This window comes from Barbus barbus (genome assembly GCF_936440315.1).
Source record: "Barbus barbus genome assembly, chromosome: 17".
Lineage (NCBI taxonomy): Eukaryota > Metazoa > Chordata > Actinopteri > Cypriniformes > Cyprinidae > Barbus > Barbus barbus.
The window spans coordinates 23081700-23103508 of NC_136745.1; the positions used below are offsets into that span (position 1 = coordinate 23081700).

Genomic DNA, 21809 nt, shown 5'->3' on the forward strand with positions numbered 1-21809 from the left:
TTTAAAAAAAAGTGAAAATTCAAATTATGTCATTACTTAGACACAATCATGTTATTCTAAACCTGTAGAACATTTATTCTGAGGTAAAACACAACTGAGAATAGATTGTATCCAAGTCTGAAGCCCTATGATGCCTTAGTGTGAACAATAGACCAAAATTAGTTGTTATTTGGAGAAAATCATCCCTTCCACTGCAGCTCTTGTTTATATTTAAATATGACATGTCAAGACATGTTGGACCTAGTTGACCCAAATGTCATTGATTCTCAGAAAACTTTCAAAGTGACCACATGTAGGAGAGCACAGGGTGAGTTGAGCCAGTTTTTACTTTCAGTGTGTTTAAAGAGAGCACATGAAAGTAATGGGTCCAACTTAAATATGTACATACATATCAGGGTGTAGTGCATCCTTGGTATAATTACTTTAGATATAAAATAAACTGCTTTCAAAATATGGCTTTCCATAAAAAAAAAGGTCTTTTGGCTCAACTTGCCCCCCAGTGAGGGGTAAATTAAGCCAAGGGAAAGGGTAAGTTGAGCCACATAGAAGTTAACTGTGACATTGATTATGCTGAAGTAAAATCAAACATTTTCACATCAAGCTGTATCAAAGGAAGAGAATTTCAATAAAACTGATTCTTAAAATCTATGTGTGAGTCTTGTGATGGACTGGCCATTAATCCAGGGTTTTTCTCCACCTGTGGCTCAAGATGCTGGGTTACAATCCAGCTCCCCACAACTCTAATAAGGACAAAGAAGTTTGGATAATCGAATGGATGGATGGATGACTTCTTCAAAATGTAATTAAAAGATACAAGTTCACAACTTTAAAGGCATTTTAATTATTTAAAAATTTCAGAACAAAATAAAGATCAAATTTAAGAATTAAAAAACAAAACAAAATAATGGCCTGCCGTTGACCTTACAGAACTGGGCTAATACTCCCACTTAACATTCCACTTATAAATTCTACAGGGAAATACAATTTCATAAAAACTTCAATGGCCTATTTAAAATTCTCAGAGCAAAATCAAGTTCAAAACAAAGAACAAATAAAAAAAAAAATTTTGATTTAAATATAATGAAATATAACGTATAATTACAGTAAAATAATACTTTGTAATCATAAGGAGGGGTGAGCTACTGGCTCAACTTATCCCAGGACATTTGGCTCAAACTACCCCACTCCCACCATTTTAACAAATTTGTATCATCCAGCATTTTAAAGCTAACATAATGCTAACAGTATAGCCTCATATTATAAATGCTTCCTAAAGCACAAACACACAAGTGATATTACAGATTTGTCTGTAATTGTTCAAACACAAGAAGCATGATTTCTTGTTTTTGTTTTGTTTTTACAGAAATGTAGTTACCAGTTATTCCATGGGCCTCCCTCCATCACATGAGTAAAATACATAACTCTTCACATATTTATGGTCATATCAACATTTGTGTTTAAAGTTGCCTAAAAACAAGGGGTGGCTCAACTTACCCACATGCTTAATTCACCCCACCCTCCCCTATATGTTAAATCCTCTGGAATCCAAATAAAATAAATAAATCATAGATCTATATGAGATGTGAAGTTTGAATATGTGGAATTGTGTTTTTATTTCATTTCTCTTTAAGTGTTTGCGCAATAAAACCTTTCTTGCGAAACTTCGTGACATTGAAAGGTAGAGTGATGTTGGTATTTGTTAGAAGAGGGCATTGAAGTAGAGTTCAGGAACGTACTAGCCTACAGTACATATGTAACAGGAGACATAATTTACTATGCGACCAGCAATTTGTTTGCTATGCCTGGGTAAATGCACTGTGCATTAAAGAAGCGGCGTAGTTAGAGAGACACTGTGCTTTTATTATAGTAGTAAAGATTAGAGTCACAGCCAAAGTTCCTCCCCCTCAGCTATTGTACATGGATGTATAGTTAGGACGCCTCTGGTAATGCATGTAGTTTCAGACAGGACATACACACCCTTGCACACACAGACACAGACTCACAAGACAGAAACACTCGTGCCCTGCTGTCACACTCTGTGTGTGGACTTGCTTGGAGCAGATGGTCTAAAATGAGCTCCTCAGGCTGGATACTGGCTGTATGTCTTGTGGTTCTTGAAGGTAACAAAAAAAAAAATTGTGTATGTGATGGCGATTTAGTCTTGATGGTGTGGTGTAACTATGCGACAATCATGCACTGCATGAGTAAGGCTTTCATTAAGGCAACATTTCTGGTCACCATCTGTTGTTGTGTCATGTGTGTTTGGTTTATGTGTGAATTATATTTGCATGTCATTAGCCTAAAAATTAATTCTCCCTTAAAAAATATAATTTGTTTCCTCACTCTACCCATAAAACGAATCTGTTTACATATGATTATGTAAGAGACTGAGTGATAACTGTTTTTTTAATTCATAAAATGATATGTATGGTTTGTTTACTATATTTGGCTTGTTTACATTATGGTTTTTGAGATTTTATGCATGTTTTTGAGTTGTAGTGTAGCTTTTGGGTTGCTTTTACTGTTTCAGTCATATTGTAATGAGAAAACATTGTCATCTAGAATTATAAAGGCATAAGTTTAGCCACAATTGCTGACCTTTGTTCACCACATGTGCTGACAGTGAGTTTAAAACAGTTACTCTGTTGTGCTGTACGTGTCTCTTTCCTTGTGTCATCACAGGAGGCAGATATGCTGTGTGGGCCGAAGAAGGGTCAGGCAGTGAGAGGAACTGTTCGGCAATTCCTCCGGTACTCTATTCTTCTATCCATACTCTGTCCATGTTTTCCTGTGTATATCCACACAACTGGTTCTGCCCTCTGCTGGGACTTGTCTTTAGCTCAGAGAGCAGTGGAAAGAGAAAATAATAACCCTCATCTCCAGCATACAGGCCTAATCTGGCCTCTCAGTGAGGAGATATCCTCTTCTGATAAGAACACAGTTTTTAGGTCATGCACACCCCAAATCTGATCTCAGTGAGGTGTGTGTTATCTGTGAACTTTCTCTGTCTTGTCCTGCTGCTCACACAGTTTTTCTTGCCTTATCAGTTAAACTCAGTGTTTTCATATGGGTTGAGTTTTGAATTATGGGTTGAAAAGATTGAGTAAATACATTGAATTTGTGTATTTAACATTTGTGGATTGTGGATAACTTAATAAATTCAGAATAATTTTGATGCAATATATTTAAATGATTAATTCTTGTTGCTCCAGTATTTGCCGCCAACAGCTGTAAACACAACTCTGAGGCTTCGTGATCTGAGAGCATCCATGATCCCCTTGAACATCTCAGCCTACATCATCCCAGCCACAGATGCTCATCTGGTAACTTCTAAAGACTGTCAGAAATTAATTTTTAGATTAAGAGGCAATACTGGTCCCCTGGAATTTACAGGTGCTGGTCATAAAATTAGAATATCATGAAAAAGTTGATTTATTTCAGTAATACCTTTAAAAAGTGAAACTTGTATATTAGATTCATTCATTACACACAGACTGATATATTTCAAATGTTTATTTCCTTTAATTTTGACGATTATAACTGACAACTAATGAAAGTCCCAAATTCAGTATCTCAGAAAATTAGAATATTGCGAAAATGTTCAATATTGAAGACCCCTGGTGCCACACTCTAATCAGCTAATTAACTCAAAACACCTGCAAAAGCCTTTAAATGGTCTCTCAGTCTAGTTCTGTAGGCTAGACAATCATGGGGAAGACTGCTGACTTGACAGTTGTCCAAAAGACGACCATTGACACCTTGCACAAGGAGGGCAATACACAAAAGGTCATTGCTAAAGAGGCTGGCTGTTCACAGAGCTCTGTGTCCAAGCACATTAATAGAGAGGCGAAGGGAAGGACAAGATGTGGTAGAAAAAAGTGTACAAGCAATAAGGATAACCGCACCCTGGAGAGGATTGTGAAAAAAAAAAACATTCAAAAATGTTGGGAGATTTACAAAGAGTGGACTGCAGCTGGAGTCAGTGCTTCAAGAAGCACCACGCACAGACGTATGCAAGACATGGGTTTCAGCTGTCGCATTCCTTGTGTCAAGCCACTCTTGAACAAGAGACAGCGTCAGAAGCGTCTTGACTGGACTGCTGCTGAGTGGTCCAAAGTTATGCTCTCTGATGAAAGTAAATTTTGCATTTCCTTTGGAAATCAAGGTCCCAGAGTCTGGAGGAAGAGAGGAGAGGCACATAATCCACGTTGCTTGAGGTCCAGTGTAAAGTTTCCACAGTCATTGATGGTTTGGGGTGCCATGTCATCTGCTGGTGTTGGTCCATCTACCAGGAAGTTTTAGAGCACTTCATGCTTCCTGCTGCTGACCAAATTTATGGAGATGCAGATTTCAATTTCCAACAGGACTTGGCACCTGCACACACTGCCAAAGCTACCAGTACCTGGTTTAAGGACCATGGTATCCCTGTTCTTGATTGGCCAGCAAACTCGCCTGACCTTAACCCCATAGAAAACCTATGGGGTATTGTGAAGAGGAAGATGCAATACGCCAGACCCAACAATTCAGAAGAGCTCAAGGCCACTATCAGAGCAACATGGGCTTTCATAACACCTGAGCAGTGCCACAGACTGACCGACTCCATGCCACGCCGCATTGGTGCAGTAATCCAGGCCAAAGGAGCCCCAACTAAATATTGAGTGCTGTACATGCTCATACTTTTCATGTTCATACTTTTCAGTTGGCCAACATTTCTAAAAATCATTTTTTTTGCATTGGTCTTAATTGATATTCTAATGAGATACTGAATTTGGGACTTTCATTAGTTGTCAGTTATAATCATCAAAATTAAAGGAAATAAACATTTGAAATATATCAGTCTGTGTGTAATGAATGAATCTAATATACAAGTTTCACTTTTTGAATGGTATTACTGAAATAAATCAACTTTTTCATGATATTCTAATTTTATGACCAGCACCTGTATATTTCTTTTCTTTTACTTTTTTTCCCCTAACCATATAAAATCACAAACCATGCCATACACTGATGACAAATAAGTCTAAATAAATTCTAATATTTTAACAATTATGATTTCTATAAAATCAACAAAAATACAAAAGAGGCTGTAAATAATCATATTTGTATTGTTGTTATTTTTTTAACTAAAACTACATTATTTGATTTAAATGCACATTCTGTCTTATGTCTGCAGAATACAAAAATATTTGGCCTAGAATTAATAATATGAATTATTCATTATTCATCCCCAAATTTTAAATATATGTTGTGTTTTTGTCAGTTTTTTAGCCATTTAATTTCTGACCCCCTAAACCTCCTGTTCTCATTCAATCTTCTTCATTCTCAGACAACACCTTTGTGACAGTAACTGACTGTGGGTTTTTTTGGCAGAGTGAGTACATCTCCCCCAGAGATGCGAGGTTGGCCTGGATGTCTGGCTTCACTGGCTCTGCAGGTGTGTTTCACAGCCAACTGATCATAATATTGCTGTATCACCATGCATCATTCTCAGTCACATTATGTTTGTCACTTTTTTGGGCCCTGACAAATGGCCCACTCCTGTCTTTTGTTGTAACTAACGAGAGTCTGTTTCTAACTTCAATAGGAACAGCAGTAATTACTCAAAACAAAGCTGTTTTGTGGACCGATAGCCGCTACTGGATTCAGGCAGAGAGACAAATGGACTGTAACTGGGAGCTACAGCGAGATGGTGAAGAGCAAATTATGAGAGTAAAATTAATATTTTTAACTTGTCCAAATGAAGTTGAACGTGGGTGAATGAATGTCTTAAAACACATATTTAAAGGATAGTTAAAGATGTTATTCTATTGATTGCTGTGTAGAATTCTATTATTTTATCTCTGTTGTTAATTCGATCTGAGTCGTTAACACTTTTCTGTCTAACTACTGGATCACAGCCTCCATTCACAGCATTACCAACTGGCTGATTATAGAGATCCCTGAGGGAGATCAGGTGGGCTTTGACCCATTCCTCTTCTCTGTAGGTAAGCAAACAGAGCTAATAAAATACTTTCTTGTGTAAAATAAGTTAAAAAGTGTATGTTGTTTTTTGTTCATTTTTTTTATTCTAAATGCTGTTCTTTTGAACTTTCTATTCATCAAAATCAAAAAAAATTGAAAAAATTACTCATTTTCCACAAAAATATTAAGCAGCAAAACTGTTTTCAACTGAAAATATTTATATTAAATTGTGAAATTTTCCACAATATTGCTTAAATATTTACTAATTTTATCAATTAATTGCAGCCTTGGTGAGACTTAGAGACTTCTTTCAAAAACATTAAGAAAAACTTTATTATCAAAAATTATTATCAAAATCAGTCGTGAATAATTTGGTCATTATTTTTTTTATCTGTGCTGCTTTAGACATATTTGACATCTACAACACCAACTTGGCTCCAGCAGGCCGGATCCTGAAGTCTATTCCTAATAACCTGCTGGATAAAATATGGACAGATCGACCTCCTCTGCCTCCTGACAACCCCATGCGCTTACCTGACAGTGTCATTGGTGTGTGCGAATATGGCAGAGGACCATAAGATCATGACAAACAGAGCAATAAAGCTCTGATTTAATCTCTAATGACTAGTGATATAACCTACAGTAAAGACAGTTGATAGAGGGGATATTCTAGTTCATTCTGGTGCCAAGATAAAGTCAATGAGGCATGAATAAAGGCATAGGCAGCCTAAAAATAACTTCATGTCGGTCTAAAACTACAGTATATTGCTTTTTTTCTGTGGGACATAAAAGGAGAAATTCTGTGCTTGTTGCTTTTTTCCTCTTTTTCAAGCTTCAAATAAGATACAAAAAAGAATATTAAAATGAGTTGTGCATTTTATTACAAGGCTTCTGAATTCATATTATAGCTTTATGTGAGGAACAGGTAAAAATTTTCAGTGCTGTTTACTAATAATCTTCCTGCCGAGACTAAAGTGTTGAGTCAGTGTGGTGAACTTGAGAACCAAATCAGTCTGATTCATGAATAAATCATTTTAAACCAAAAAGTGAAGTGAAAAACTGATTCACTGAACAGATTTGATTCAAAATAGTGAATCTTTAACAAATCACCTTTTATTGTAATTGCATAGAAAAAGTTACCAAAAACTTATTGAAAGGGATAGTAAATGGTGACAGAATTCTCATTTTTAGGTGAACTGTTTCTTGAAGGTTTTGTTGTAATTCAAATGTACATTGTACCTGTGTGTTTGTTTGGATGTTCAGAAAGGACCTGGCCAATGAAAGTAGATCAGATACGAACCCAAATAAGTGACAATCCATACAAGCCCACCGCTGTGCTGCTTTCAGCTCTGGACGAGACCGCATGTAAGCACAAAACAGCACAACACAAAGCCATCTCATGCAGGAGAGTTTCTCTGAATTGTTCTGTAAAACTCTTGTCGGGCCAAACATTTCAGCTTGCATCTCTATTTTCAGGGCTGTTTAATCTACGAGGCAACGACATCCCTTTTAATCCATTCTTCTATTCTTACACTCTGCTGTCAATGGATGAGATATGGCAAGTTCCTCTGTTTCATATTAATAGCACTATGCTTAGTTGGTGTGCTGTACAGTTTCTAACTAACCTCCTTCACCAGGCTCTTTGTGCACACTGAACGAATAACAGAAGAGCTGAAGGTGTACCTGAACTTTTCATGCTACCATTCCTATTGTGTGCAGCTGCTTGAGTACAGCTCTGTGCGCGCGTACCTGCAGTCCTATCTACAGAGACCCAACGTGAGGGTGTGGGTGGGTACAGAGTACACCAACCAAGCCCTGTATGAGCTCATCACTCCTGAGGTAAGGCCTGGATCCAAAATATAGACTGCTAGTATGTGTATGATAGCTTGGATGCTCAAATAAGGAGTCTCATACTATCTGTGGGGTAAATATGGCTGAGATGGTTTCACTCAAGCCCTTCAAGTGTTAATAATTGATTTTCACTTTTTGCATTTGGCCCTTCTGTTCAAGAAGCGTTATATAGTAGCCTAATTTTTATTTTATTTTTTACCATATGGCTTTTTAAAGGCTGAAACATAAATGTAAATATGTAACTGTAATCTAGGAAAGAACAAACAAGCCTGTGTGCTTGCATCTGTCAAAAAAAGTTTAGTTACGCACATCTACATCAGGCAAGTGTCACTGTGTGACAAAATTAGATTGCTATAATCAGTGGAGCTATTTCTATTTTTGACACACTGCACAGCTATTTCAGCCACTTTATTTTGCTCTTCCTGGTCTGTCTGAAATTAAATGATTTTATTGACAGATATGTAAATAAATATATGGTGAACATTAAATTAGAGCCCATTTCTGTTTTTTTACTTAATGTGACTTGATGTGCTGTGATGTGCAAAACAAATTTTAATAAATGGATGGATGGAGGTGTGGATGGATGGATGGGTAGATGGGTAGGTGGATAAGTAGATAAGTGGATGGATGGATGGATGGATGGATGGATGGACAGACAGACAGATATATGGATGGCAGATAGCTAGTTGGATGGGTATTGGGTAGATTGGTGGACGGACGGATGGATGGTTGATAGCTAGATGGATGGGTAGATTTGTGGATGGATGGAGGTGTTGATGGATGGATGGATGGATGGATGGATGGATGGATGGGTAGATGGATGAGTAGATAAGTGGATGGATGGATGGATGGATGGATGGATGGATGGATGGATAAATAGATAGGTGGATGTAAGGATGGATGGATGAGTAGATTGGTGGACAGACGGAAGGATGGTAGGTAGCTAGATGGATGGGTAGATTCATTGATGGATGGATGGATGGATGGATGGATGGATGGATGGATGGATGGTAGATAGCGAGATGGATAGGTAGATAGGTGAATAGTTGGGTAGATGGATGGATGAATGGAGGAGTAGATAGGTGGATGGATGATGGATGGAGTGATGGTAGATAGCTAGATGGATGGGTAGATAGATGGACAGATGTAGATAGGTGGATAGATGGATGATTGATGGCTGGATGGATGGACAAGTAGCTAGGTAGATGGATGGATGGATGAGTAGATAGGTGGACAGATGGATGGATGGTAAATAGCTAGACGGATGGGTAGATAGGTGAATGGATGGATGGACAAGTAGATAGGTGGATGGATTGGATGCATCTTGACTGAAATTATAATTTTATAAGACTGCTTGAGTCCCACACTACAGGTGAAGATTTTACTGCTGATGAACCTATCTTATGTCTTTAAGGACAAACTTCTGACCAGCACCTACTCTCCAGTACTGACCACAAAAGCAATGAAAGATGCGACTGAGCAGCGTATTCTCAAAGAGGCTCATGTAAGAGAACACACACACACAGTCTTCTCCCCAAATGACTTTTGTAAAGCAGAGATAACCCTGATGGACACTGTTGACTGATACCTGTGTTGTATTATCATAATTTCTAGATTGGGGGGCACTTTATCACATCATAAAGCCAGACAGACTCCATTCATTGCAGATCAATGTAGCTGAATTAATGTCTTATCGCTCCTTATAGCACAACCTCCATCAAACATATTGGGACCTGTATTACTCATGGTGTTTGCTTGTATTCAGTGTTCTATTGACATATTTTGCAGGTTTTTGAAAACAACTGCGTTTGATAACATGTATGGACAAACATCTTGGTTCTGGTGTTTTATGGCCTAAAGCCAGACCTCTGTTGACTGCTTCAATTAATCCCCTCTGTCTGGCATCCGTCTGGTCTCAAGCGGGTGATTTTGTTCTTCTCAGCCATGATGGGTGAACATCCATCCTCTTTCCCGCAGGTTAGGGACGCAGTCGCAGTCATGCAGCTTCTGATGTGGCTTGAGAAGAAAGTTCCAGAAGGCACAGAGAACGAACTTACAGCAGCACATTTTGTTGATCAGTGTCGCAGGTACAGAACAGTGGAGCTAAACCCTCATCACTGATACCACTCACATACAGTAAAACAGATGGTTTTAACTGTATTGTTCTTTATTAAAGGCTATCGGTTCCAAAAGTACATGTACCATTCATTTATTTAAATTGTGCATTACTTATTTATTTTAATTGTACATTTATTTATTTAGTCATTTAGCAGACACTTTTATCCAAAGCGATTTACAAATGAGGACATAAGAAGCAATCAAAACCAACAAAAGAGCAACAACGTGAAAGTGCTATTACAAGTCTTGGTTAGCCTAACGCAGTATAGATAATATTTATTTTATTTATTTTTTTATAAAAAGACAGATAAAATCTTCTTAATATTGTATAATGCAAATCTGCAGGACTGGGCAGTTTTAGCAATGTGGTCTGAGAAATTCCGCTTATCATCAATCACAACTCCAAGGTTTCTGGCTGTTTTTGAAGGAGTTATGGTAGATGAGCCTAACTGGAAGGTGAAATTGTGATGAAGTTATGGGTTAGCTGAAACTACAAGCAGTTCTGTCTTAGCTAGGTTGAGTTGAAGGTGATGGTCTTTCATCCAGCAAGAAATGTCTGTTAGACATGCTGAGATGCGAGCAGCTATCGTCGGATCATCAGGATGGAATGAGAGGTAGAGTAGAGTGTCATCAGCATAGCAGTGATATGAAAAGCCATGTTTCTGAATGACAGAACCTAGTGATGCCATGTAGACAGAAAAGATTAGTGGTCCAAGAACTAAGCCCTGAGGCACCTCAGTAGCTAGATGCTGCGACTTGGATACCTCACCTCTCCAAGATACTTTGAAGGACCTATCAGAGCGGTAAGACTCAAACCACTGGAGTGCGGTTCCTGAGATGTCCTTACTTAATAGGGTTGACAAGAGGATCTGATGGTTGACCGTATCAAAAGCAGCAGACAAATCATTATGTCGTGGGGAAGTTGTGGCCTAATGGTTAGAGAGTCGGACTCGTAATCGAAAGGTTGCGAGTTCGAGCCCCCGGTCGGCAGGAATTGTAGGTGGGGGGAGGGAATGTCCAGCGCTCTCTCCACCCTCAATACCACGACTGAGGTGCCCTTGAGCAAGAACCCCCAACTGCTCCCCGGGCGCCGCAGCATGGCTGCCCACTGCTCCGGGTGTGTGTTCACGGTGTGTGAGTGTGTGTGTGTGTGTGTGTGCATTTGTTCACTACTCACTGCTGTGTGTGTGCACTTGGATGGGCACCAATTTCGAGTATGGATACTTGACAATACGTCACGACTTTGATTATTTATTTATTTATTTTATTAGTATATACACATTAGTAGTGTAATTATTTACAGTGAATAAGTAATTAAATGCTATTTCTAATTTTATTTAGTGTTTTCTTTTCAAAATATGCTATAAAATGTTATCAGAGCTTATGGTAGGTTTGTCTTGGAAAACAATTATGGCTGAATTTTAGTATGAAAATTAATGGAATATTTGCTTACAGAAACTCTAGCACTCTATATTAGCCATTTTTCTATGCTTGCATTATAGAAATGACATTATTTGAACAAGTAGAACTTGTTCCTACATCAAGGATGTTAATTTAGAAGATGTTTTACTTCTGTACACTTCCTTTTTCGTGAGAATCACAAACCCTTCACTGTGTTTTGGCAGCAAACAGAAGAACAGCAGAGGGCCGAGTTTTGAGACCATTTCTGCAAGTGGACCTAATGCTGCTCTTGCTCACTACAGGTATTGAATACTGTTCCTCTTCCCGCCCAATTATAATGTTTAGCTTTTCAGTTATTTTTCTTTGTTCACTCTTGAATTATCTTCATTACGTTTACTTAAAACTACCGGCATTGTTCTTATTTTTACAGTCCATCTAATGAGACTGCAAGGAAGCTGGCAGTGGATGAGATGTATCTTGTTGACTCAGGAGGACAGTACCTGTGAGTTTTATAGTACTTCTACAGTAGTACATAATTATGTTTGTGTGCAAAAAAAACAATACATAGCCAAGCTCATGCATGCATTCTGTCTGATTTATGTTAACAGTGACGGTACTACTGATATAACGCGTACTGTGCACTGGGGTAAACCCACTGACTTTCAAAAGGTACTGAATGGCAGGCATGGGGAGTTACTAATGATGCTAAGCATAATAGGATGCTTATACTGAAAAGAAAACTGTTTTCTCCATGTCTTACACCGATAGGAGGCCTACACAAGAGTGCTCATGGGAAATATTGAAATTTCAAGAACCATCTTTCCTGCTGGAACTAGAGGTGAGGATCTCCTCATCACAATCTCCCTTCAAGCGACCATGCCATGATACTTCCACAAGAGGGCGCCTTATCCACAGCAGACTTCTTACAGTGACCACTACAACACCTGTCGAGTGCTAACTGTTCATGTGTTTTTATTCCCACCATAGGCGTGAACATGGAGATGCTTGGACGTAGAGCATTGTGGGAAGTTGGTTTAAATTATGGTCATGGCACAGGTCATGGTGTGGGGAACTACTTTGGAGTCCATGAATGTACGTCTGACACTGTAACGAGTTTATATATTTATTTCAGTAAACTTGTCATTTAAATGCATTTGTGTTTATAACAATCATTTACGATTAAAATACACTAATATTTAAAAGTGTAGGGTCAGTAAGGTTTTTTTTTTAATCATCAAGGATGCATTATATTATTTAAAAGTGACAGTAAAGGCTTTTATAATGTTACGTAAGATTTCCACTTTTATAAATCTTGTTCTTTTGAGCTTCCTATTCAAAGAATTCTGGGGGGGGGGGTTGTAGTATTGGCAATAGTAAGAAATTGATTATAAAATGAATTTTAAATATTTTAAAATATAAAACATTGTAATATTATTTCACAGTATTACTGTTTTTACCTTATTTTATTTGTTTATTTAGTTATTTATTACAAATAAATGCAGCCTTGGTGAGAAAAAGTTTCAAAAACACACACGTATACAGGTACATGTAAATATAAAACATATGCTGTATCTCTTCATCTAAGGTCTTTGTTTTCTCTCTGATAGGGCCTGTGGGATTTCAGTCCAATAATATTCCATTTCAAGAGGGGATGTTCACATCAGTTGGTGAGGAATCATTAAGCAGCTCATTTCGATTGTCTTAGTTTGATAATTACGGTTATAAACTGACAAACTGTCCTCCAGAACCTGGTTATTACAAGGAGAATGACTTTGGTATAAGGATAGAGGACATTGCTGTCACTGTTCCAGCTACTACAAAGGTACATCCAACTCACTGAGGGTCCAGAACTCTGTAAATCCACTGCAGTTAGCCAAGAGCAGTGCCTGAAGAAATAATAATAATATGTGCATTTTTGTCTTGCTTAAAATAAAATTCCTCTTTTCCTGTTTTACTTTCAAGTATGGCAACAATTTCTTGACATTTGAAACTGTCTCACTGGTGCCTTATGACAGAAAACTGATAAACACATCTCTTCTAAGTCCTGAGCAGGTATTGTAATAGTGCCATAAAGTATTTATACAAATTTTAGTTTGTTTGTAAAGCACTTTGCCAGAATTATTGGCATATATATATGTGTGTGTGTGTGTGTGTGTGTGTGTGTGTGTGTGACCCTGAACCACAAAACCAGTCATAAGGGTCACATTTTTTTTTACATCACCTGAAAGCTGAATAAATACACTTTTCACAATATTTGGACAATATTTGGCTGAGATACAACTATTTGAAAATCTGGAATCTGAGGGTGCAAAAAAATCAAAATATTGAGAAAATCGCCTTTAAAGTTGTCCAAATGAAGTTCTTAGCAATGCATATTACTAATCAAAAAAAAATTTGGCATAAAAGAAAAATCGATAATTTTGACCTATACAAGTGTATTTTTGGCTATTGCTACAAATATAACCGGGCTACATAAGACTGGTTTTGTGCCTATATCTACCTATCTATATATATATATATATATATATATATATATATATGAATTATATATAAATGCATCTATGTTTACTTTCATATGTTTACTTTCATATCATAAAGAATTTTGCTACTGCTAGAATGTTGTGTATGCCATTTGGTGTTCTAGTGTTGGTTTCCTTTGAAAATGTACCCACAAACGCTCTTCACTGGAAATACGTCTTGGGAGGGGGGTTGTGGGTTAGCTGAAAATGGCCTTATTTTCATTTATGACAAAACAGAAATCCCTTACTGACAGCATTTTATTTGTTGTTGTTTTGTAGCTGCACTGGCTGAACAAATACTATGAGACTATCCGGAGCGTGGTGGGTCACGAGCTGGAGAGGCAGGGGCTGAAGGAGGAGTATGACTGGATGATGAAGCATACGACACCCTTCCTTGCAGCTGGAGCTTCAGCTGTCATCTCCTCAGTCACACTGCTAGTAACAGTGCTGCCCTCTGTTTTAATGCATAATATGCTGTAAAACAAGCACTGAAGAGTGTAACCCACTTCACAGCGTTCATTAATGTCTCTGCTCCTATTGTGGGCTGGGGGGACAAACTCACTTTCAGGTACAAACAGAAAAGCTTAAATTAAGTTGTCTTTTATACAGTGTTTTTCTTTCTCTTAATTCTTCTCTTTTATCTGTTTCTTTTAAAGCCATTTTGAGTGGATTTACTGCCTCATTAGGATTTGTCCTATGTTTGAACTGTTAGTATTTTATAATGTATTTTATGACAAAAGTTGTTGTAGGTTTAATTAAGAAAGACAATATTAAGATTTAAAAATTATGCATTGCATGTGTATGTATGAATATATTATTTTAAGACAATGATTGTTAATTTATAGTTTATTAACCTTAACTGTCACCGTCCCGTATACGGGACACCTAACTTTACTTCAATATATTACCATTAAATCCTAATCTAATCATGACAAACTATATATCATTGGAAAGGTCCAAGACACCTAAATAGATATTTATACCATTGTTTGTTATAAAAAATTATGTAGGAGCAGTAATAGATTAATTTATGACAAGAGCGCACCTCAAAACATGTACACCATAATAGGAGCTCTGACCTTTGACACAAAAATTCTATTCGTTTCCTTTTTTTCCTATCACATGTTTTAGTAATCATCATATATTATATATCATTTGAAAGCTTAAAATCTCAAAATTCATCCTGTGAAAACCGTTTTGAAATCAGATATTGCGTCACCATAGAAATGGTACTTTAAAATCTTTTAGCGGGCTCCTCCCCCTTAGTGGGAGGTGTCATATTCTAAATGTATTACGGTCTTATAGAATCAAAACTTTTTATAATCTTGACAAAATACATATCATCGGAAAGGTCTGAGTCTCAAGATTCCATATTTGGTGATAGGAGTAAGAGTGAAAGAGAAATTGATCCATTTGTTACAGAAAAGTGCATAAAAAAACTTCAATGGGGTTTGAATGGCACCCGGTGGCTGTGTGTGGTATAACGCCTAAACAAAATTGCATAGTAACCTCAATTTGTTTTATATCAACTTCAAATGTGGAACACAACATATTTAGACATATGGCTTTAATTGTATGCCAAATTTGGATTAAAATATATTTTGTAAAATATTTATTTTATATAATATATAATAATAATAGTATCGTACATGTTATTTACAGTAAATTTAAACTTTTATAACTTTTTTTTACTTTAGTTTTTTGAAATTATTGCACTTCTGCAATAATCTGCTGATTGTCTTCTTTAAAAGGAGACCAATCTTAGGTCTTTATTCAAAAGCATTCATGAATTATTACAATTTAACTTTAAATAGTGCACTTTCAAAAAGTTTTCAAAAAGGGGGGGTGACAGTTAGTAAGATTACTACAGTATCTCCACTACTTTTGGTTTATCTATGACTGCGTCCAAAACTTAGGCAGGCAATGACTTTCAGGCAGCGTTTGCATGTAAAGTTACCTCACAAAACAGATTTCAAACTGACTTCTAAGGCAGAATTACAGTCTGATGATCTACATGAAAATACAGAGAACTTCGGTAATAATATTTAATTACAACAATACTAATTTCTCGTTAGAACTCACATCAAAAGTGGAAAAAGTTGGTCAAAGTCGTTTATTTACTCATAAACTAACCACTAACCGCAGGTTTTGTTTTATTTTTATTTTTTAGCTTAACTGTCACAGAATGGAAAGCACAGGATTGTAGGTATCATAGGCAGTGAAGGATAAATCTATGCTGCTTTCAAAAATCGGTCATATGAAGGTATCTCAGTAAACAGGATGTGACACGGTCATTGGATTCAGACATGCCTTGATGTCCTCGTACCTCCTTATCCTGCCGTGTAGGCAGCATTTTTCAGCATTTTTTGGATGCAACCTATGTGTTCTGTTTTCTGAGATTTCATACTTCAGTCATAATTACAGATGTCAAACAGAGTGCACTGAGTGAAAATATTATCCAGACACCATCAATGCCTACTCAACATAACACTTTATGACACTGCAACATGAAAAAAAGCATATATCTTAAAATGCCCCTATTATGGGTTATGAAATGTTCATATTTTGGTTTTGGGAGTCTCCAACAACAGGTTGACATGCATGCAAGGTCAAAAAACACATTCATTTTCTTATAATATGCATTTGTTTTAAAACCCGAATTACAGAAATGTTGGGACGTTTTTGAAATTTGAATAAAATGAAAACTTGAAGAATTTCAAATCACATGAGCCAATATTTTATTCACAACAACAACAATAACAATTTCAAATCAAATAATTTCAAATTTGATGCCTGCTACAGGTCTCATGATTACCATGGTGTAGCATCTCCTTTTCTTTTCAAAACAGTTTGAAGAAGTCTGGGCATCGAGGTTATGAGTTTCTGGAGTTTTGGTCTTGGAATTTGGTCCCATTCTTGCCTGATATAGGTTTCCAGCTGCTGAAGAGTTTGTGGTCGTCTTTGATGTATTTTCCGTTTAATGATGCGCCAAATGTTCTTTATAGGTGAAAGATCTGGACTGCAGGCAGGCCAATTCAGCACCCAGACTCTTCTACTATGATGCCATGCTGTTGTAATAGCTGCAGCAGTATGTGGTTTTGCATTGTCCTGCTGAAATACATGTCGTCTGGAAGGGAGCATATGTTGCTCTTAAACCATTATATACCTTTCAGCATTCATAGTGCCTTTCAAAACATGCAAGCTGCCCATACCGTATGCACTTATGCACCCCCATACCATCAGAGATGATGGCTTTTGAACTGAACGCTGATAACACGCTGGAACTTCTCCCTCCTCTTTAGCCCGGAGAAGATATGGTGTCCGTGATTTCCAACAAGAATGTCAAATTTGGACTCGTCTGACCATAGAATACTTTTCCACTTTTAAACAGTCCATTTTAAATGAGCCTTGGCCCACAGGACACGACGGCACTTCTGGACCATGTTCACATATGGCTTCCTTTTTGCATGATAGAGCTTTAGTTGGCATCTGCAGATGGCACAGCTTATTGGTTTACCGACAGTGGTTTCTGGAAGTATTCCTGGGCCCATTTAGAAACGTCAATGACATGCCGATGAGTGATGCAGTGTCGTCTAAAGGGGCCCGAAGACAACGGGCATCTAACAAAGGTCTTTGGCCTTGTTCGTTATACACAGAAATATCTCCAGATTCTCTGAATCTTTTGATGAGGTTATGCACTGTAGATGAGATTTGCAAAGCCTTTGCAATTTGACGGTGAGGAACGTTGTTTTTAAAGTATTCCACAATCTTTTTATGCACTCTTTCACAGATTGGAGAGCCTCTGCCCATCTTTACTTCTGAGAAACTCTGCCTCTCTAAGACATCCCTTTTATAGGTAATCATGTTACAGACCTGATGTCAATTAAATTAATTAGTTGCTAGATGTTCTCCCAACTGAATCTTTTCAAAAGTTCTTGCTTTTTCAGCCCTTTGTTGCCCAACGTTTTTGAGACCTGTAGCAGGCATCAAATTTGAAATGAGCTCATTTAGTGTATACAAGTGTAAAATTTCTCTGTTTAAACATTTGTTATGTTCTCTATGTTCTACTGAGAATAAAATGTTGGCTCATGTGATCTGAAAGTGTATTATTGCTGTAGTGTGTCAGTAGGAAATATCCGTTTACATTTCCAAACACTCATTTTGCCATTAATTGTAATAATCCAATGAGATTTTTGTTTGCACAAGGAGTCTGACAACAGCCAGTGCTCCACACAGAGATCTGATTTGATCATCATGCAGTCTGTCTGGAATGACATGAAGAAACAGAACAAACTGAGACAGACTAAATCCAGAAGAACTGTAGCAATGTCTCCAAGATGCTTCAAGAAACCTACCTGCAAAGCTACAGTATTGTTAAAAGTTTTAGATACTTGTGTAAAAATGCTGTAAAATGAGGATGGGGTCAAAAATAAAGTCATAAATAGATTTTCTTTATCAATGAACTTAACTAAATGAAGGCAACATTTGGTGTGACCATCCTTTGCATTTAAAGCAGCTTTTGCTCTAGGTATAGTTGCGCATAGTTTTTCAGGTAGCTTTGCAGGTAGGTCTCTTAAAGCATTTTGGAGACGTTGCCACAGTTGCCACAGTTTTTCTGGATTTGGTATGTCTCAGTTTGTTCTGTTTCTTCATGTCATTCCAAACAGACTGGATGATGAGCACTGGCTTTTCTCAGACAAAAATCTCACTGGATTATTATAATTAATGGCAAAATGAATGTTTGGAAATGTAAACTGATATTTCCTCCTGACACTAGAACAAAAGATAGAAATAACTGACTTTTAAACCATTACTATTGCAGTGTGCCAAACTGCTGCAAACGAACCAGTGCTTGAGTGAACTGTCTGAATAAATCACAAATCATTTCTGACCTTTTTTTACAAATCTGTTTGAACAATTAGATCAAAATAGTGATTCATTTGCATATCAGGCATCACAAGGTCTAAACAGCAGATGGAAAAAACATATGACTTGATTGCTGAAATAGTATCAGAGAAAATTAAGGATTTATCAGTAAAATTATCTGGGGCACAGCGATATTTAACTGAGGCTCGTCACCCAGTAAAAAGGCTCTAGCGATGCCCCTGGCATTACTTGTGCAATATGTTTTTAAAAAAGTCATAAAAAATGAGATTTTATGTGGAGGTAACAATTTCTGTAATGTTCAGTAATGAGACTGGCTCAGTAAAATCCATTGTAGCTTTAATTTGACATGGACATATAGATGTCAAAATCCCAAAAATATTAGCCACTGAACTCCGAACTGACATTTTCAGCAAAGCTAGAGCTAAATACTTGACATAAGTCATCTTGTAGTCATTGATCATTTATTCAGCTGGAATATTTTTAATGTTTCTAACATTACTATAACCTTTTATTCTCATGTTGGTATTTCTCTATTAAGCCACAGTCATATATTATATTTTATCATTGCCACAAATTCACATTTATCACCATTAATATGTCAGATGGCGTAATAAATTGTTATAATTTTATTTAGATACCGTCAGCAATCATTTAAAAACATACATCAAGCCATCCACAAATCTTATTTTTTGTTCCTTGTAGAAATGACTTGTGAGCACTCCTTTGTAAAATATTGGCACAACATGTCATGGCCGTTTGTTTGTTTCACATGGGTGTGTTGCTTTTAGAGCTGGGCATGGTTTAGGGCACTGAAACTGACATGACAGCATGAAAGAGAGTTCTATCTCTCACACCGATATCAGAGCAGACGCACATCTTAACAGCGCTTTCTGAGAAGCAGCTTCTACATTCCCTTTAAGTGTCACATAGCACTGTCAATAGCACTGCTGCATGTGAAGGTCTCATGCCTGCAGAGGTGCTGTTGCTTGGCAACAGTTCCGTCAGAACCGCAGTAAGGTGTGAGTGTGGTTTCTGAGACGTCCGCTCTCTCTTTCTCTCTCTGCGCCTCTTTGTTTGGCTCCTCAAGCTCAAAACAACTTTCTGCATTGCTCCTTATCTTCATAAAGATAGGACTGATGGGTGTGATACTGTATATTTTTCATTTGTTTCTTTGCTAGCCGAAGCTCTGTGCATGGCGTGACCGTACATAAAGAGGAACTGCAGTAACAGGAGGTTTTGAAAACAATGACCTCATTAAAGTTGCCACTGTGCTTGACTGCTGGCTGTACAACAGAAAATACTGTTCTCATCTAAAGTTATGTACTACATGTTACTGGCAGCTTAAATGTGCTGTAAACACCGGCCTCTTTGGCTCAGATATTTCGGACTCATGACAGGCTCATTTTTGTCAGACATCTTACCACGTGGTGTTAAAAAATAAAAATAACTCTGGCAACTTACACATACAGAAACTTCCTCTATTGTCTGTTCCAGCTGGCTGCAAACTTACATGCAAAGACGTCAGTCTTTGGTCTCAGGACACTTTTTTACTTTAACAAATTAGTTGTCAGACGCATCATAATCATTAATGATAGTTGCCATGTGATATGGGTAATATATGATATAATAATAATTAGGGAGAGAGACAGAGAGATCATTTATTAGTAATGTGTGTGTGTGTGTGTGTGTGTGTGTGTATATTTATATATATATATATATATATATATATATATATATATATATATATATATATATATATTAGTGCTGTCAAATCATTAAAGGGTTGTTCACCCAAAAATGAAAATTCTGTCATTAATTACTCACCCTCATGTCGTTTCAAACCCGAACACAAATTAAGATATTTTTGATGAAATCTGAGAGCTCTCAGACCCTCCATAGACAGCAAGGGTCCTTACACGATCAAGGTCCAGAAACGTAGCAAGGAGATCGGTAAAATCAGGGGTTCAACCATAATTTTATGAAGTTACGAAAATACTTTTTGTGTGCAAAAGAAAAAAAAAACGACTTTATTCAAATTCGTCTCCACGAATGGTGTATATATAAATACACACACATGCATGTATATATTTAAGAAAAATATGTTATGTTTATATATTAAATAGATTTATATATAATATAAATTATATTAATATAAATATATACATGTTAATACATGAACATATTTTCAAAATATATACTGTATGTGTGTGTATTTATATATACATAAATATACACAGCACACACACATATTATGTTAACAAAAGCTTTTATTTTGGATGCGATTAATTGCAAGTAATCGCTTGACAGCACTAATATATATATATATATATCTCATTTGTAAGTCGCTTTGGATAAAAGTGTCTGCTAAATAACTATATGTAAATGTAATGTAAATGTGTATGTATATATATATATATATATATACACACACACACACATAGTTTTACTAAAAAATTATAATAATACTTAATATTTTAATAAAATTATACATTTAATTAAAACATTACAATATTTAAATGTTCTACTTTAAATATTTAATTTTAATTATTTTTTCAATGTTAATTTGAAATATTTCTAAGCTTATAAGTACTATTTATATATTTATTTATATTAATTATATATTATAGAGAGAGGGATTTTTAATATGACTTAAATAATTACTTTAAATATTTTAATTATTTATTTTAAATGTAATTTGTATTATTTATTAGTAATATTTATAAGTATTAGAAAATGTAAATGTTTTAAATTAAAGTTATTATATTTTTTTAACTAACATATTGTTGGTACTGACAGGCTTGTGTGCGCCAACATATAGTGCTGTTGCGCTCTGGACGTCCCGAGTTCAAGTCCCAGGTCGTGGACCTTTCCCCCTCTCTCTCCCACTTTGCTTCCTGTCACTGCTATACTGTCCAAAGTCCTATATATAGTTCAGATTCAAAAGCCTCCAGGGGCCATCAGAAATGTTCTGTAGGTTCTGTAGGTACTGAATGTGTAGGTTCAGTAATTTCACTTTAATGGCAATGAATAGGTTTTTTTCATTGTCATTAAATTGAAATAACTGAACATAAG

At 36.5% G+C, this 21809-nt stretch overlaps 1 protein-coding gene across 1 annotated transcript; it reads left to right on the forward strand.

Moving 5' to 3' along the window:
• Nucleotides 1-2032: 2032 nt before the first annotated feature.
• LOC306883091 (xaa-Pro aminopeptidase 2-like) lies at nt 2033-14330 on the forward strand (the record flags this gene model as incomplete). The annotated part of the gene is made up of 21 exons (XM_079438183.1): nt 2033-2120; nt 2683-2750; nt 3213-3323; nt 5371-5434; nt 5585-5689; nt 5898-5984; nt 6367-6510; nt 7225-7326; nt 7438-7519; nt 7599-7800; nt 9227-9316; nt 9790-9899; nt 11556-11633; nt 11762-11833; nt 11940-12000; nt 12100-12169; nt 12319-12423; nt 12939-12998; nt 13077-13153; nt 13294-13383; nt 14130-14330. The coding sequence occupies exons 1-21, from the start codon at nt 2072-2074 to the stop codon at nt 14328-14330; spliced, it is 2028 nt and encodes a 675-aa protein (XP_079294309.1). The 5' UTR covers nt 2033-2071.
• Between the last annotated feature and the right edge of the window lie 7479 nt (nt 14331-21809).